Source organism: Balaenoptera musculus, chromosome 5 (genome assembly GCF_009873245.2).
Source record: "Balaenoptera musculus isolate JJ_BM4_2016_0621 chromosome 5, mBalMus1.pri.v3, whole genome shotgun sequence".
NCBI lineage: Eukaryota > Metazoa > Chordata > Mammalia > Artiodactyla > Balaenopteridae > Balaenoptera > Balaenoptera musculus.
In genome coordinates, this window is record NC_045789.1 from 102490296 (window position 1) to 102510154 (window position 19859).

General features: G+C 43.9%; 1 protein-coding gene across 4 annotated transcripts in view; it reads left to right on the plus strand.

The window, feature by feature from the left end:
- Positions 1-19859, plus strand: part of SLC2A9 (solute carrier family 2 member 9) — a 192245-nt gene that overhangs the window by 43288 nt on the left and 129098 nt on the right. For all 4 annotated transcript variants that reach the window (XR_005020012.1, XM_036853255.1, XM_036853256.1 and 1 more), the window contains exon 5: positions 1188-1333. Coding sequence is in view for 3 of the 4 variants with exons in the window: in XM_036853255.1 (XP_036709150.1) it covers positions 1188-1333 (146 nt within the window). In the remaining variant the exon portion in view is untranslated. The remainder of the gene's footprint in view (positions 1-1187; positions 1334-19859) is intronic.

Genomic DNA, 19859 nt, shown 5'->3' on the forward strand with positions numbered 1-19859 from the left:
CTCTAGGCATCAGGAGGCCAGGGCAGGAAAGAAATTTTTGATGCCCAAACAATCTGGTGAAAACTTAGAAGATATTAATAGTTAGTGCTAGTAATGCTGACTTGTACAGCTTTACGTTGAGTGAAGCACTGAGCAAATCTCAGTTAACTCTCACAGCAATCCTATGAAGTCAGACTCAGTTCTTAACCCCGTCTTGTGGATAGAGAAACTGAGGCTGAGAGAGGCTAACTCTCTCAGCCCAAGTCCTCAACTTTTGTAAGTTGCAGGGATTTGACCCAGGAAGCAGTGTGACTCAGAGTGTAATAAGCAAGCCACGAATCTGCCTGGGATAAGTGCATCTGTAGACCTTCATGGGTCTATAAAGGGTCTTAAGAATAACCCTGCCCAGAAATGGGTAGAAAACAAAGGTTCTTGAACCTGACAAGGCCTCATGATATTTTTACTAACAGAACCTCTATGAGTGCAGTGTATTAATGTTTTATGAGACATATTTATAACTATTACTTTTTAAATAGAAATATCAGTCATAAGCCTTTGAACACATACATTTATCTTAAAGGTTATGAGACCCTATGTGGGTGACGTAGTCTATAAAATGCTGTAAAATGGGTTTAACAGTATCTGCCATAACTGAGTTCCATGATTTACCTAAGGAGGTGCTGTTAGCTGGTGGGAAAGTTCAAGTTCTAGAATCAGAGACCTGACCTACTGGGCAAATAATCTCTTGGAGCATTTTTGGATGTCACTTGGTGATTTGGGAAAGTTACTCAACCTCTCTGTGCCTCAGTTTTCTCATATTTAGAATGGGGATAATGATAGTACATTTACTTCAGAGGGTTGTTATTTAAAATAGATAAGTTAATATATGTAAAGAGAGGAGAAAGATCCCTGCTACTAGGTAGGCACTATGTGCGTTGGTTATTATTATCACCACCGTCACCATCACCACCAGTATCACTACCATCAGCTACTACCATTTCCTCTCCTATGAAATCCACCTCCCAGCCATACTCCATGGAGTAAATGATAAAGTGCATGTTAAAATGTTGGCAATTTGTGCAGCGTGCTGGGAATGGTGTTGTGGCTACAGCACTGTTTTTGTCAGGCACAGAACAGAGGGAGGTGCCATGACCAGAGTCTTCCTTGAAGAAGACAGCTCTCTCACTGCTGCCATGCTTCCTTCATAGGTGTCGCCCTCAGTGTGCTCCCCATGTACCTGAACGAGATCTCGCCCAAGGAGATCCGCGGCTCTCTGGGGCAGGTGACCGCCATCTTCATCTGCATTGGCGTGTTCACAGGGCAGCTGCTGGGCCTTCCTGAGCTGCTGGGAAAGGTAAGTGTGGCTCCCCAGCCAACCACGTCCATTCTCACTTCATGTCACCATCTCTGCTCCCTCATGTCCCTTGCCAGACGAAGGGTAGAAAGAGGTGAGCCCTTCCTCTAAAAGCTTGTCCCTATGTCCTAGAATTCTTGAGCATTCAAGCCTTTTGCTTATTATTGGAGGAAAGTTGTTGTTGAGTTTCTTTGATTGGGTTTGATTTTTTTTTTAGAAAATAAAAAATATACAAAAAATTCAAACCTTACAGAATGTTCGAATCCACCCACCCAATAGCTATTGTTAACAGCTCAATAATTTTCATTTAGGCTTTTTTCTTTGCTTATATAAACTTATATATACATAGTTTTGTTTTGTTTTTTAATGGAATCATGCCATATACATTGTTCTGTTACTTGCCGTCTTCATTTAATATATTTTGGGCATCTTTCCAAGATGTTTGGCTTAGCTCTACCTCACTCTTGAGCCTTTCTTTCCCACATTAATATGTAATTGCAGAGTCTTCTGTTGTTGGCTTTCTGTTTTGGAAACAGGAAGGCCTGACTTTAAATCCCAGTACAGGCATGTACTTGCTGTGTGGCCTTGGCAAGGAGGAACACCTCACCCACGTTGGGGTGGGGATAGATGGAATCAAGGGAGGCTTCCCAGAAGAGGTGGCCTCTAAATTGAGCCCTGAAGAGTGAGCAGCAATTAGGCAGGTGATGAGGGGGTTTGGAGAGAAGACCCTGCAGAGAAAGGGAATAACTAAAGAAAAGGCCCTGAGATGGGAACAGGCCTGTAAAAGACGTAGGAGTGGCTTGGGGGCTGAGGGAAAAGTGTGCGTGGGGAGCATGAGAGGTGAGGCGCCTCTTCGCTGAGCCATGGTAGACTTCCTCCTGGGGGAGTAGGGAGCCCTGGGTGACACTAGACCAGGGGAGTGACGTGGACAGAGCTGAGTTAGAAGGTGGCTCTGGGAAGGTGGGGGGCAGGTGTGGGTAGGAGTGGGAGGGGTCAGAAGGGAGGAGAGGAACCTGACGGAGACTTGCTATTGGTGCACATAGTGAGGGAAGGATGAGGCGGGAACTGAGGCAGAGGCCCTGGGGGAGAGAGAGGAAAGGCAGATTGAATCCACAGGCTTTGCTGCCTGAGTGTCCAGTGAAAATGAGGGAAGAATGGTGAGGAGGCCTCCCAGGGATATAGAGCCATCCCCTTCCCACCTACACAAGAAGACCAGGAGGGAGGGAGGGATTAAACCATGACTGAAGGTCGAACGTCAAATGCCCACCACTTCCGGGCATTTGAAGAGAGCACAGCTGACCAACCCCCGCCCTGTGGGCTGCATCCCAGCAGGAGGAGGCCGGCAACAGAAACAAACCGAACAGATGCTCACATCAATGGTGCGCTCGTGTGAAGCACATATTTAATGCCATTCATACTGGCACAGCTACTTTGTGAACAGCTTGTATCTACAGGCATGGAAACAGGAGCTGAGAGAGGTGAGGGATAGAGCTAACTAGTAAAAAAATGTTGGAGCTGAACTCAGAATCCGGGTCTGCCCGCTCGCAGACCCACGTGTGGGGTGTGTCTTTTACAGCCACAAATGGGACCCTCTGGGTTCTCTGGGAATGTGACTATGACTCTGACTCCAGTCCCATCCAGTGAGTTCTTTCCCCACGTCAAGCAATTGCCCGACACCAGCTGGGTGTCCTACCATTCAACTCAATTCTGACACTATCCACCCGGACGTAGTGTCAGATTCTACAGGTTAAGGGCTCAGTCCCGCAAGACTGTCCCTGCTTCAGATGCTAAACTCAAGTCCAGTTACCTGAGCTTCTGACCTGTGGGCTATAAATTAGAAGTTCCCAGGACCCCTCCTTGGGTTCAATTAATTTGCAGGAGTGGCTCACAAAACTCAGGAAACCAGTTTTCTATAAAAGGATGTAACTCAAGAATGGCCAAATGGAAGAGCTGCATAGGGCAAGGTGTGGAGAAAGGGTGCAGGGCTTCCATGCTTTAAAACGTGTTCACCAACAGGGAAGCCCTCCAAGCCCCATCCTTTTGGGTTTTAATGGAGGCTACATTACACAGGCATGACTGACTGAACATTGACCATTGGTGATTGAACTCAATCTCCAGCCCCACTCCCGTCCCCAGATGTCACGGGGGTGGGACCAAAAGTTTCAACCCTCTAATCAATTGGTTGGTTCACCTGGCAACCAGCCCCCATCCTTAGGTGTGGTCCAAAAGTTGCCTCATTGACATAAACTCAGGTGTGGTTGAAAGGGGTTTGTTATGAATACCAAAACATCTTTATTTCTCTTATCACTTAGGAAATTCCAAGGGTTTTAAGAGGAGCTCTGTGCCAGAACCAGGACAAAGACCAAATATAAATTTCTTATTATAAACCACAATAGCACAGTAAGCGCTTGGGTTAGAAAACAGGTTGCATTCTTTGTGCCAGCTACCTGAGTCTTACTAACCCTAGGGCTGGCTCCTGTCTCAATCAGCAAAGGTTTTATAAGCTGACGAATCAAGCATGGTGGCTGCATGATGATAGGATAATGGGAACTGGTTGACATTTATCACTTAAAAAACTTTTTTTTTAATGTTTTGCTATTTTTATTGTGGTAAAATGTACATAATATGGGATTTACATTTTAACCGTTTTAGTGTATAATTCCATAGCATTATGTATGACTTTTTATATTTCAGCTAATCCAGGTCACATCAGAGACATCTGTTTCTGATCTTTTATTATTTACCCTTTTGGATTATTATGGCTACCATTTTGGTTTGGTTGTTTTTGTTGTTTTGCAAAACAAAAAACAACTCACACTTACATTTTTGGTTGTCACATGCATGACAATTTCTATAATTAATGCTTGTTGGAAACAGTTTCCTTACCAAAGTGAGGTCCCATATTAAAGAGACTCTTTTGCTTTTTGTTTTTAAAGTATAAAAGTAACCATTTTTTTGTGTGACAATAAAACAATATAACAATTACAGCCTCAGCTGTTTAAACATAAAATAATATTTTAAAATCAATGAATAGAACTGTGCTCCAGGGGTAAAAAGTAAATAAATATCTGCCTCAATAGAGCCTAAGCTTTTTTCTTTTGAGATACTTGTCAATTTCTCATCTCTCAATAAAGTTCTCTTTGGTAAATCTAATATCAGATTCTTTCTGCTACTTGGGTCCTGTCTTAGTCCTGTGAGGGCTACTATAACAAATACCATAGACTGGTGGCTTATAAACAACAGAAATATATTTCTCACAGTTCTGGAGTCTGGAAGTCCAAGATCAAGGTGCGCGCATGGTCAGGTTCTGGCAAGAGCCCTCTCCCTGCTTTGTACACAGCCACCTTCTCACTGTGTCTTCATGTCATGGAGAGTGAGGTGGTATCTCCCGTGTCTCTTCCTCTAAGGGAAGAGAAGCCCAAAATCCATTTTCCCTTAGCATGAATTTGAAAAAAAAGACATTCCTTGAGTTACTCACACATCCTCATGGCTAGGCCCAAGACTATCTGAAATAAATCCAATCTGATGGGAAAAAATAACCTAGGGGTACCAATGTAGCAAGTAGCAAGAAGGCTTTTAGAACAGATGCCAGAAGGCAAGAGAGAGAATTAATGCTGGTGCCTTGAGTTTAATCAAAGACACATTGTAAAACACTGTGGGGGTTGAACATTTATGTGACATTTTGTATTTCGAAAGAATATTTCAAAAAACATACTAATTAGCTATTTCTCCTACAATGACCAAGAAGAAAGGAACTGAGATAAAAATTGTAGGCAAAAGTGTGAGAAGACTTGGGAACAGCTTGAGGCCATAAGTGAATGGTTTCACATGCCGGGGAGAGCATCCATTCCAGATGAGGATGCGGCCAAGAAAGAATTGGAGCTCAGAGCTCATCAGTGCATCACACACAACTTACGTCCAGTTTGTTCTTTTGTGCAGATATTTAGTGCTCAGCTTGGTACACTTGGGAAATATGAAAAAGGAAGTAAAGCCACTTGAAATTCTGCAGTGATAAGAAAGGCAGACACTTTGAGTATTTTGGTCTACAAGTTTCTTTCTACATTTCTATATCTCTGTTATGCAAGAGAGATAATACTGTGCTTAGCTTTGTGTTTTACTTTTAAAAAATCACCACTCTATCAAAGTCATTTCTCTGTATCACTAGACTCTTTGTAAACACATTTTTAAAATAGCATAGATACATTTTCAGTGTTACATTATATTCTATCACAAAGGTGCAATGTAACTATTGCCCATTACTGAATGCCTTTGCTGTTCCTGAATTTTCACTAACATGAACAATACTGAAACAAATCTCTTTCATAAAACTCTTAATCTCCTTTCTGTTATCTGGTTTGATTTTTTTTTTTGGCTGTGCTGTGAGGCATGCGGGATCTTAGTTCCCTGACCAGGGATCGAACCTGCGCCCTCTACAGTGGAAGCGTGGAGTCTTAACCACTGGACTGCCAGGGGAGTCCCTTGTTTGGTTTTTATGATTATGTTGCATCCATATCCATTGTACACAATATGGAAGAAACTGGTAAATAAAAACATTAAAATGTCTGTATCTCACCATTTCTAGACAAACACCTTAACAGTTTTAAAAGCTTTTTTCCATTATTTTTTAATCACGTAAACTTACACACACACATACACACAAACACAACATTTGGTTCATTACATTTATAACTTTTTGTGTGCTGATTATTTTGCAACACTATATTGTGAACAAGTCATTAAAATTATTTGCCATGATAATTTTAATAATTGTACATTATTCTATTTTTTGAGTTACCATAATGTGTTATTCTTTTATTTGCTGGACATTTGGATTGTGTTTATTATTGAAACACTGAATTTATAAACTTAGGATGAACAATCTTCCACATAAATCATTATTCAAATCTCTATTTGTGTGGTTTAGCATCCTAGAAATGAAAACAATATGTCAAAGAATATAAATTTATTTGAGGATTTCATACATATCAAATTTTTCTCCAGAGGCTGCCTCAATTTGCTTCCGCACCAGCAGTGTACAAGATGCCTTTGTCACCCATGAGCCTTTAAATAACTCTTTGGTATTTGAAAGGCAAAAATAATATATCAATAGTATTGCCTTAGAATACTATTTTGTGTTTCTTTGCTTATTAGCAAGGTTGGCTATTTCATAAATGCATTAGTTTCCTGTTGGTGCTATAACAAATCACCACAAAAGAGATGGAAATTTATTCTTTCATATTCCTGGATGCCAGAAGTTCAAAACCAGTTTCACTGCGATGAAATCAAGGTGTCAGAAGGGCTGTGCCCTTCTGAGGGGAGAATTCTGTTCCTTGTCTCTTCCAGCTTCTGGTGGCTGCTGGCGTTCCTCGGCTTGTGGCCACATTGCTCCAAGGTCTGCCTCTGTGGTCACATTGCCTCCTCCTCTCCTTTCTGTGGTCAGATTTCCCTTTGCCTCTGTCGGCTGAAAAAAAAATGCGCAACCTAAAAGTTGAGAGTTATGTTTTATTTAGCCGACATTCTTAGGACTTCAAGCCCGGGAGACAGCATCTCAAATAACTCTGAGAAAACTGCTCCTCGGAGGTGAGGGGGGAGCTGCAATATATAGGAGTTTTTGCAACAAAGGGCAGGCAGTCGGAACGTAAAAAGATTATTGTTAATTAAAGAAAACCAGATAACTCAAGTTAAGGAATTTAGCGCTTTTTTCTATGTATGGGAAGATGTAAGAGTCTGGGCTCACTGAAATCATTCCTTTGATATGCACCTCAGCTATCTGGGGCCAGTATCCTGTGTTTTCTCATCCTGAGTTTCCTCAGGCTGCAGTCTTGACGTCTGCTAGATGGCGGGCAGTCCTTGTTTCCGTCCTGAGTTCCCTTAGCGCTCAATGTCAGGAGTGCCTGCAATCTCAGGTGGCTGCAACATCCTTTGTTTACTGATACGGCAGGCAGCATTTTTAGTCTACCCCTCCCTCTTCTAAGAACACCTGCGATTGCATTTAGGGCCCATCCAGATAATTCAGGATAATCTTCCCATCTGGAGATCTTTAACTGCAAAAATCTTTTTTGCCACATAGGTTCCAGGGATTAGAATGTGGGTGTCTTCGAGGAGGCCATTACTGAGCTCACCACACTAAGTTAGTTAGTTTTCAAACATGTCTTCTGTAAATGGTCTATTCATGTACTTTGCTTATGTGTCTGTTGGGAAGTTAACGACTCTCTTAGTAATTTTACAACCTCTTTTGCTTTTAAGAATATTAACCCTTTGAGTCTTTTGTAGCGACGTGGATGGATCTAGAGACTGTCATACAGAGTGAAGTAAGTCAGAAAGAGAAAAACAAATATCATATATTAACGCATATATGTGGAACCTAGAAAAATGGTACAGATGAACTGGTTTGCAGGACAGAAACTGAGACACAGATGTAGAGAACAAACGTATGGACACCAAGGGGGGAAAGTGGGGCGGGGGGAGTGGTGGTGGGATGAATTGGGAGATTGGGATTGACATACATACACTGATGTGTATAAAAGTGATGACTAATAAGAACCTGCTGTATAAAAAATAAATTAAATTTTAAAAAAGAATATTAACCCTTTGATATATTTGTGCAAATATATATATATATATATTTATATATTTATTTATTTATTTTTGGCTGCATTGGGTCTTCGTTGCTGTGCGCGGGCTTTCTTTAGTTGCGGTGAGCAGGGGCTACTCTTTGTTGCAGTGTGCGGGCTTCTCACTGCAGTGGCTTCTCTTGTTGCGGAGCACAGGCTCTAGGTGCGTGGGCTCACTAGTTGTGGCTCGTGGGCTCTAGAGCGCAGGCTCAGTAGTTGTGGCGCACGGGCTTAGTTGCTCCGTGGCATGTGGGATTTTCCCAGACCAGGGCTCAAACCCGTGTCCCCTGCATTGGCAGGTGTACTCTCAACCACTGCTCCACCAGGGAAGTCCTGCTGTGCAAATATTTTTATGACTTGGGTTTTTTTACGTTTAATTTCCTTTTTATTTTCAATGTGTGGATTATAAAAGAAATTTTTTTATGTAACAAAGTCTTTCTTTTCCTTTGAGATTTCTTCCACTGGTTTTTAGCTTAGAAATTTCTTCTTCTCTTAGGAATGCAATGAATCTTCATCTGTATTTATTTGCAGTTTGCCTACGGTATCAGTTTTTACATTTAATTCTTAAAATCTTTTGAGTTATTGTAGAATATGGTGTAAAGCATTTAAATTTATCTTTTTCCCACCTCTCTTACCACTTTTTCCTAAACTACTCTTTAATCCAAACAACCTTTCCCCTATTGATTTTTGAGGTTTCTTTACCACACATTAAATTCAAAATATATGTGAGTTTCTGCTTCTGGGCCATCCACTTTGTTCCTTTTATATTTCTATTCTAGTGCCATACTTCATTGTTTTCATCATTGTAACTTTGTTATATGTTTACTACTGTCCTCACCACTGTTCATTTTCAAAACTGTGCCGGAAGCATTCACTTGTATGTTCTCCCATGGGAACTTTAAAACTATTTCCTCATTTTTCAACACAAAAAAGTCATTGAAATTTTGATTGGAATTGTGTTAAACTGAGTCATTAGTTTGAACCCAATTAAGATTGTTTTTCATAATTCATTATTTCCATTGAGAAACATATCATGCCTCCCTCTTCATCTAGATTGTCTTTTGTATCACTCAGCTGTTTTTATTGCTTTTGTATTTCTAACTAAGCAATAGGAACTAATTTTCTTATTCATTATAGTTTTCTCTCTTGTTGCTGCTACTGGAGGTTTCTTCCATTACGTTTTTGATTGTCAACAAAATATGGGAAAGCTACTGATTATATATGTTAATCTGGAACTCTCTTTTGCTTTCTTACAGTTTTTGTCTGTTTATTTGTTTGCTTATCTAGACAATTCAAGTGAGTGATTACTGATAGCATCTGCAAAGACTGATAATTCTGTCCCCTCCTTTCTAATAGTTATGCCCTTTCTTTCTTTTTACTGACATTCATGTCTTATTGCATCGGCCAGGATATGTTAATAATGTTGATTGCAGTGGGCATCTTTGTTTTTTCCTAATTTATTTGGAACACCTATTGTGTTTCACTATTAATGTAAGTATGTTAATTCTTATCAATTTAAAATGGGCTAGTATTTATCTTGGTAAGGAATTATGTATCTCATTTTAGTATTTATATCAGCAATGTGGAAAATATCTTCTAGTTTTTATTAGGCTACTGATGCTTTTTTGTTACCTGACAATCAATTATTGGATATGTTATATTATTAGAATGCCTTGTATTAAACCATCCTCACAGCCCTGGCATTTATCTTTATTGGTCACTGTGGAATATTCTTTTTATATGTTGTTAAATTTGATCCATTGGTATCTTGTTTAGATTTATATACTTATATCCAGAGATGAGATTTGTCTAGAGTTTTGATGCTTAATTTATATTTTTATCTCTTTTCATCTTTTACTCATTCTAGATGATATTATATAACATTAGTTAGTAATTAAAGTATCAAAAGACCTCACTAGTGAAACCATCTCAACATAGTTTTTTCAGGAAGAAATTATTGGAGGATATTTTATCAGTTTCTTCTTTAATTAACAATCTAATCTCTTTTCAGTCAGTTTTAAAAATTGCTGCCTTTTCAATAAAATCACTCATTTCATTGGAACATTCAAATATGCACGCAAATATACATACAACTATATAAGTTTTAACATCCTCATGTCTATTCTTTATATCTTCTCTCGACTTAATTTGATTTTGCTTTCTCTCTCTCTCTCTCTCTTTTTTTTTTTTTTGTTTTTTTGACCGCACTGCAGGGCTTGTGGGATCTCAGTTCCCCGACCAGGGATTGAACCCAGGCCACAGCAGTGAAAGCGCTGAATCCTAACCACTAGAGCACCAGGGAACTCCCTGCTCTCTTCGTTTTTAAATAACATGTCCCAATGGTTGCCTCTAATTTTGCTATTTGAAAGACTAAACTCTGTTATCCATTTTATTGCTTTCCAATTTTAATTCCTGCTTTTTCATTATTATTCATACATTTTTTCCCTTGAACATAGATTTGCCAACATTCCCAAAATTTTAGTATGCCACTTTCTCAATGTTATTTTTCTAAATAATTTGTCGTTTTGATTCCATGTTGGGAACAATTAATTAGAATAATGTTTTCAATTCCCAAACAGACGTGACTTTGTTCTTGTCACTCACTGCCAGTTTCATTTTGCTGTGTAAAGAGAAAGTAATCCATAAATTCCTCCTTTGGGGAACACGTTAAGGTTACTCTGTGGCCAGTTTGCAGTCACCTTTTAGAAGTATCCCATGTTTGCTCAAGGACAGTAGCTTTTTCTTGGCACATTGTAACACAGAGAATTGGTATTACAAAATGATTGTGATGTCATCACAACAATTATTGTTAATGTACAAAATGCTAAGGATCTCATACCGGAAAAATTTCACACAAGATTAAAAAGAGGTGAGAAAATCTGATTCTATCATAGACAAACGAACTCCAAAGGGCAGAGCACAGAGCAGGCCAGTTGCAGCTGCAGCATCGAGTCATGGGCACGCGGGTTCTGGTGCCAAACTGCCTGGGTCTGCCTTCCAGCCCCACCACCACGCGCTGTGGGACTTTGAGTAAAGTTTCTGAACCTCTCTTAGCCGTTTCCTTACCTATCAATGAAATTACAATGGCACCTCTCTCGTGGGGGTTTCTTGTAAGGCTTGAAGAAGGAAACAGATGTCAAGCATTTGGAACAGTACCTGGAGCTGGTGGTAAATAGATGTCAGCCAATATCTCATTTAATTCATGTAGCAGCCCTTGGAAATAAATATTATTACTTTCTATGTTAGAGATTAAAGGTTCAGTCTCAGAGAGGTTTAATAATTACCCCAAGTGGCTTATGTCCATTGTCCAGGTGGTAGGGGAGGGAGACACCATTCCAGGTAGAGCAAATGGCCAGTGCAAAAACAAAAATAAAAATAAGAAGACTGAGGGAGAGCTAGGCACATTTGGAAGCAGAGTGGCTCAATAAGAGCGCCACAGATTGAATGAATGACAACGTGAACGAGTTAAGGCAATGAGATGTTAGCATTGCTTTGAAAATCCAGCCCCATATCCTTGGTGTGCAGAGAATGGAGGGTACTCAGAGCAGAGGGGATGGGAGCATGCACATAGGTGCAGCCTAGCATCTTATAGATGAGGAAGCGGCACCCGAGAGGGAGGGGTGCCATGCTTGTTCATTGGTGTGTTCAGCAAAGAGCCACCAGGGGTGTCCGTGTCCAGGGAAGGGGCACCAGACAGCTGACAGAGACTGCAAGGGGGACAGAGCACCCAAGGAGGAGGGACAGTGGCTGATGAAATTAGATGGGAGCCCCGGATTGTGGGTAGGCTGGCCTTTAACTCCTAGACTTCCCGCTCGTGTCTGAAAGGTGAGTTTCATACACTCAACCCAGACACGAAGTCACGGGCTCAGGATAGCAGATCTAATAGCAGACACACTCTTCAAATAGGATGGGCCACTTGTGTTGGCTCAGGACCACAGCAAAGGGAAAAAAGAAGCAACATCTCTCGGCTCCCAATCACGTACCAGGCCCATGCTAGGATATCGCCGCTGTCAACCTCACAGCAACCCTGCAAAATAAGTGTTAATTACTCTTCTCATGCGATTCCAGAGAGAACAAGTAATTTGCTCAAGGCCCCAGAGCTAGTAAGTAGAAGAACCAGAACTGAACTTGGGTCTAACTCTGAAGCTGAGTGGGGCTGTGAAAGGCCCAAGGTTATGGCCCAAATTTGTGACCCAAAGTCTTGGAGCTCATTGGTAACTAGGCTGGTACCTGACCACTGGCAGTCACACCTTCCATATCCCCAGAATCCAGGTCATCAATAGGAAGGTCCAAATCACAGGGCGTCCTTGTGCTTCTGTGAGCCTTAGAACAAACCACATTTCTTTGTCTTCCTTTCTTGAGCTCCATTTGGAGGACACTGATCTGATCACAGATGAGCCACAATCAGGATTTGTAGAAGGAGGTGACAGACGAAGCCGTGGTATGAATGGATCTGAACAATGAGACCCAGAAACCAGGATGATTCAGCTAGAACGCAGGAGCCTGACAAAGGGATTCATAATGGGCTTCAAGTTCAGGCAGCATTATTTAGAAAAGAATGCTGGTTACCTAATTACCTCGAGAAAGAGAACAGTGATCTGTATAAACGTATTGTCAGAAAAATTGGACTGCTCGGGTTAAGAGCACAGAGCTGGGTACCACACTGCCTGGGGTGGGTGTACCACTCTGCCATTTATAAGATGCATGACTATGAATGCATTACTTAACTTCTTGGTGCCTTTGTTTTCTCATCTGTCAAATGGGAATGAAGGCAGGGGTGTTGTGAGGGTGAAATCGAGTTACTCTGTATGAAGCACTCATCAAATTCACACGTGCTCAGTGCCAGCCTGTCACTGTAGGTTGGCCCGGGGAGGCACTCTGCAGGTCAACAACCTTTAAACATTGCATGGATTTCTCTCTCTAAAATGAGGAAGGGACAAAGTTGATTTCATGGGAAATTTTGCTGCAGGACGTCTAACCCCTCTCTCCACCTCTCCAGCCTCAGTTTCCTTATCTGTAAAATGGGAATAATAGCTACTGACCTTACTTTCCCATAAGATTGCTCGAGAACCAAGCGAAGCAGAAGGCACTCAAACCCTTTGAAAAGCAGAAAAATGTTGCAGGAAGCGGGTAGGGAGCTGGTGTTTCTTGAAAGGTGACCCTGGGCAGGTCACTTCACTCACATGTGGCATTTGGGACAATTTTCTGAGAGGTGAATGTTATGCCCTGAGAAGGTAATTTCAGTATTATTTCTAAGACAGGAAAATGCGAGGGTAATCATACAGCGATGTTCTTGAGGTGTCTTTTGTTGTTGAAGTCAGAGTCAGACCATGAATATGTACAGTAAGTCCCCTACATATGAACAAGTTCCATTCTGAGAGCATGTTCATAAATCCAATTTGTTCATAAGTCCAACAAAGTTAGCCTAGGGACCCAACTAACACAATTGGCTACACCGTACCAGCTATATCACCGCTGCTTTTACGCTTGCTTCCAGACATCCTGGGCTTGAAATAGATACTGTACTACTGTACTCTATACAGTACTGTACAGTAAAGTACACAGAAGCACAACCACTTTTAGAGGGTGCACACAGGTGACAATGTACGCCAGACACGTGAACTGACTTACGTGATAGGACATGCAAACACACGTTCGCATCTTTGAAAGTTCTCAACTTGAAGGTTCATATGTAGGGGACTTACTGTACCTGAAACAGTGATTCTAGAGCAACACATTTGCTGCAATGACCTGAGCGTCTTAGCGTCTGGATTGTACCCTGTGGGTTGGGGTGGTGTTGACTTCTGCAGGATCTGGAGTGGAGATGGTGAGAGACTGACCCATCATAAGGTGGTGTCGTGTGGTGCAGACACAGCTGGGCACATGGTCCCCACCCCAGGGCTCTGTTAGCTGCAGCCAGCAGGGTCCCCCCTCTGGAAGGCGGCTGTGGGGACATCGAGGTCATGGGTTCCATGGACGTTCATTGACCGGTGCTGTTTCCCTTTTGAGACCCAGCTTGTGACAAGTAACAAGCAAGGTGCATTCAACCCTTTTACAAAGCATCCCTTCAGAAGGTGACTGTTTCTCCCTCGCTGAATGGCTGATGCATGGACCTGCACCTCACCCTGGTGGAATCCGTTTTGGTAACAGCATGAGCCACTGCAGCTGAGCTCGAGTGATCTCTGATGAGTTCTGTACAGAACTTTCTATAGAGGAGCAGGACTGGTTCAGCCTAATATCATCTGCATATAAATTCACTATTTAGCTAGCAGCTGCCACGAGGGAAGGCGATGGGTATTGCTTCGCACTGAGAACCACGTGGTATCAGGAATAATGTCACAAAAAGAGCCCCGTGCACAGATCAGAAGAGCCACGCTCTCATTCAACTCTGTCCCCCAATTTCTCACGTGAGCTTGCCTCAGCTACTTAACCTTTGTGGGTCTCATTTTTCTCTTCTATAGACTGCAAATTATAATAATACCTCATAGGGGACTATTATTTATGCTACTTTAGCCCTTTAATAGGATACCATGTAGGGAAGTTTTAGCTTTTGTATATATGTGGGGTGTGCGTGTGTGTGCGTGTGTGTATTTAGTACTTTAAAAGCAGGGGTGTGTGTTATTTCAGGGGTCTCTATCTTATCTGCAGCATCGCTTACCTATGCCATTCATCTTACTCAACACGTATTCAGTCAAGAAGCATTTACTGAACACCTGCCAAGTGCCAGGCATTGGGAAGAAACATAAAAGAACATGGCAGGGGGCGGCCCTGAGGAGCTCAGTCTAGTCGGAGAGACATACCCATAAAGAAAGACGTGCTATACAGGTAACAAGTGCTTTCATAGAATTCTGTACCAGGAAGAGATGTCATCCAGAGGAGGAAATGCTAAAATTGTGAGGATACATAGATGTTCTGCGGATAAGGGCAGGCATTCCTGGGAGAGGAAGCAGCAGGTGCAAAGGCACAGCATCATGAAATCAGCTTGTCAGACTCAGGGACGCCCTCGGGTTGGCAGGAGCAGAGCAGAGGGGCAGAGGGCTCCTCTGTCTAGCCAGTGGCAAGGCTGGAGTCCTGGAAGGGTGCTCATAAAACAGGGCTTTGTATTCCAGGCGAAGAGATTTGAACTTGATCGTGAGGGCAATAGGGAGCTGCTGGAGGTTTTAGACAGAGAAGTAGCTTAGAACGTCAGATTCACATTTTAGAAGGATCGCTCTGAGGCTGTGAGGGCAAAGCAAAGAATGCAGTAGGATTTCGGGACAGTGAAGATGCTGTTGTCAGAATCCAGGCAAAACGCTGTAAGAAGCTCCCCTAAGGCAAATGCTAGCAAGGTAGAAGAGGAGGAGATGCACAAGACAGAGATTTCAGAAACAGAGCCAATAGGATTACATGAGGATAGGCAGCCGATCGGATGGCAGTGGGAGGCCTGTGAGTTAAAGGCAGGAATGGAGGTGATGTCGGGTTTCTTAATTGAATTTCTGGACAGGTGGTGATAGCCCCGGCTTGTGGTCCAGGGACAGGCATGCGTGGGCTGGGAGGTGGGGGACACGATGCGGAGATTATGGAACCCAAGGGTTATCAGTGGAGCTGTCCCCTAGGCAACTGGAAATGTGAGTTAGGGGCCCCAGTAAGAGGTGTGGCCCGGACGTGGAGGTTTGGAGTCATGGCCCCATACATGTATCTTAGGTTGGGTTCCCCAGGGAAGAGACGCTGAGATGGAGATTTGTGAGCAGGAAGTTGATGGGGGAGTGTTCTCAGATCAACACCTGTCAGGCAGTAAAGGAAGCAGGACTCAACAGAGGGAGAGGGTGAGCTGCCCTCAGTCGCAACGGAGGTCTCAGCCCACAGGGAGCACTGGACCTGGGAGGACCCATCAGAGGTGCACCACTTTCAGGCAGGGGAGGAGAGGCCTTTGTGCCTCCACGTCAGCCAGCCACTGGGTGCAGCTTGCTCCTAAGGAGGCATGAGTTGCCTTGTGGAGGAAGCATCCTTCAAGGGCATGTCTCTGGGGGAAGGCGGGGACCCACCTGCTCTCCCGTAGCCGACAACACTCCCGGCAGCTGGGGAATGAGCCCCTCAGTTCTGCGCCACACACCACTGTCCGCCGCAGCTGGAGGTGAGGCCCTAGGCTCTCAATTGGTTGCCACTGGAGCCACCTGGACAGCTTGAACAACCCAGCACCCAGACCACACCCCCAGGCCTATTAACCCCAAATCTCCAAGTGTGGGAGACCATGGGCATCAGCAGTTTTCAGAATCCCCCAGGTGATTCCAATGTGCAGCCAAGTCTAAGAACCACTGCCCTGGGGGAAGTGATGGAGATGAACAGAAAAGAGGGTTGAGCTCAAATCCCTGGGAAGGTGCTCAAAGAAACTGGAGAAGAACCGGGAGAGAGGTGTCCTGGAAGGTCACAGGCAGTGGATTCCAGAAAGAAGTGCTCCCCTGCAGCAAGAACCCATGTGGTACCATGCCTGAGGGAGAGGGTGACCCAGCTGCTCTAAAATATACCTGGGATTTGGCTTTAATCGGGCATTGTAAGGTGACAGACACTGCCTTTGAAAGAAGAGTTTATTATTCACAGTCCCCTTGTGAAGGTGCACACCACCCCATGCAGGGCCACACGAGGAAGCACCAGGGTGCGTCAGGAGGCAGAAGGAGAGAGGGCAGGGTGCAACCCAGAGCCTTTATTGTGGCTTCTGTGGGAAGGACTGGGGGAGGCAAGCTTGGGAAAGCTTAGGATGGCATAGTTTGAATAATTTCAGGTGGTCCCAGGGCTACAGGGGCTGTCTCTACTTGTCTGGTACCTGGCCCTGGGGTGATTTAGGGCAGGGGGCATACTGACTTGGTGTGTCAGAGTTAAATAGAGGAAGTGGTTGGTGTGGGCTCTGGATTGGTTGGTTTGTATGTTAAAGGCATGCTCCCAGGCAAGTTGTTTGCTAGGAATTAGCTAGCCTGGGAGGGGGAGTCTCTCCAGGATCAGTAAGGCTCCAAGTTATCAAATCATCATAAAACACAGGAAATAAAAAGCAAGGTTAATAACCAGCCCTGAGGGCCCTCAGCTTGGAGGTCAGAGTGGGCTGGATTTCAGCCTCAACTCACCCCCTGGGGGCACTGGGCACAACTTTCACAATACACAGTAGCCTTGACCTTGGATTCCTTGGGGCTGCAGAGGAGATGACTCTTCAGAAGAGAGAGAAAAAGAGGTGCAAACTCCCAGGTTAGGGAACCTGCAGTGGGAGGGGGCTTGATCCCAGGGATGGAACTCTCCAGAATTCCTGTGGAAATGCTCACAATGAAAGAATATCAGCTATATATATAGCTATATATATATATATATATATAGGCTATAACGTATATATACGTTCTGCCAGCCCCAGGGACCTGACCTAGTTCTTTACCTCTTCCATCCTTGGGGGGAAGGGGGTGGTCAGACGCTGGGTAGAAGCTGGGGGAGGGCAGGGGGAGGAAGAAAAATGAACCTCAAACATCTACCTCCCACCCCCAACTCTTTCCACTGCAGACTCCAGCTCCATGCAGGCTTGGACTGGCAGGGGGAGGCGGGTGGAAAATTCGTCATTCAGCCATGATTTTGATTGTGATTTTGAAACTGTGACTCTGGGACCATCTAAGACCCCTGAGATGGGGCGGAGAAGGGCACCCTCAGTGATTACATTTTGAGTGAATGTAGGAGACAAAAACCAAGGTCGTGTTTCGATGACACCATGAACTCTATGTTTTTAAACTTTGTTGCAGTTACATTTGTAAAGTATCCAGCACGGAGCTTGACACTTGGAGAGCTGGATGAATGTTAGCCTTGAGTCTAATGAATGAGATCTTAAATATGAAGACATATAAAGAAAAACAGCCCATTTCATCCCCCAGATAGTCTTGTGAGGGAGATCTCCTTCCTCCCCTTCTCACCTCCAGTAGCATGGAGCTCGGCGGCCTTGGGAGCCTGTCCTGGCAGTGGCAGGAGTGGCCACCAGCACCACCTTCCCGGCTCCACTTGACTGGGGGGCAATGGCACGATGTGATGTCCTTAAATTAGAACCTGACTTGGGATAAGATCAATGATTCCAACTCTACTTAAAAGTTTTTGCTATCTCATCATGGTCCAGGAGGGTTTTATATATGGAAAGGCCTGAGGTCATCTATAGCTTGGGGGAAATAGGACCTAGAAGTCTATTCTAAAAAAGGAAGCCTTGCAGATGAAAGAGGAAGATAACTGAGTTGTCGCAAGACCCACTCACCTTACCTGAGAGAGAGTGAAAATCATCTCGGCAGACAAGACTATCTATTTTTCTTCCCTCCCAAGTAAAATAAGCAAGTGTAAGGGCTCTGGCCTCATGCTTTACTGAACACAACAGGCTCTAACTGGCACCACAAGAACTCATCTGAGAGTCACTCTCCGGAGCACGTAGTGGTCCCATGTTAGGCGGGTCATACTGTAACCAACAGTGGGGGTCTGGTTGCTCGCCCCTCAAAAGCCAATAAAGAGGCTTTTTGCTTTATTTCAGATGCCGGCAACCGGGGGTTGGCGGGGGGAGGGCGGACTCCTGTCCAAAAGCTGGCTCACCGCCCCCCCTCCGCAATCAGGGGGCAAGAGCTTTTCTAGGTGGAGGGAGGGGGCTACGTGCAGAAGCTGCACAGTCAGCTCCGACAGTCGTCTGGAAACTGGTCACATGGTGGTCTGATCAGCGTCATCTTGACTGTTTTAACTACAGTTAATCTTCAGTTCCAGCGTCGGTTTGTTCCCATTTCTTTGAGTCCAGTTCTTGGAATTGTAGCAATTTATGTCATGGCTACAGTCTGGTCATCATGGAGTTAACTTCTTCCACCTGGTGAGGGTTTTAGTATCTATAAGACAGCTCACAGGATATGGCTCAGAATATTATTTATAGCCCTTGAATAGAAACTAAAGGTCCCTGACTATGCTTAATGACTAAACTATTATTATTTAGTCCTGTTGGACTGTTTTCCTTTGTTTCTGCATTTTCTCACTTCTCTGATTAAACTTATTCTTTGGCTAAAGTTTTTCCACAGACAAAAGGCAGGTGGAGAACATAGTGCTGGGGGGCAAGGACCATAGGGTCCTGCTCCATTTCAATACATGTTTTTTTAAAACATGCCTTTTTGTTTGAATAGCTCCTGAGAAAGAAATGCAAATGGCAGGGCTCTTTACGACAGTGATGGTATGTAAGAAGCCCCTTCCCACGCTCCTGTGTTTCTCCAGTAGGTATTTATTGAACAACTACTATGTGCCAGGCATGCTCTCTGCCCTCAGGCAGCAAGAGGTCTAAACTGTAATGGGAAATGCCGAGACCTCGGCTTGGTGCTAGGACCAGGTACCCAGGAGCATCTTTGAGGACCACTGGAGGCTGATGGAAGAGGTCAGATCCCCTGGGTCTGGTGGCCTCATGGTCCCTCCCTGGTCACTGAGGCACCTGTGACCAGGCTTCATGGATCAGAACTCAGGTTCTGGGATCTGAGACCTGGCGTTCAGTTGGGCCTCTGTGACCAAACTGGGGCCCTGATGAGTCATTTAACCTCTCTATGCTGTGGTGGCTGTTTCTGTAAACTGGGCATCATCATGGGCTCCATCTCGGTGGACAGCTGTGAAGATGCAAAGAGATAGTCTATGTGATGAACTTTTCACGGCGTTTGGAATGCTAGTGTGTGGATTCCTAGGCCGAACACTTTATACATCTGTTAAGTCATTTAACCCCCCCCCCAACGACCAACGTATAGGCATAAGCATTATCCTCATTTTACAGATAAGAAAACTGAGGCATGAGCAGTTAGGTCACTTGCCCAAGGCCACAGAGAGTGGGAGAGAGGCAGCATTCAAATCCAGACAGCCTGCTCAGGATCTGTGCCCAGGCTGCAGGTCACTGCTCCTAAGTGTTCACAGTAGTT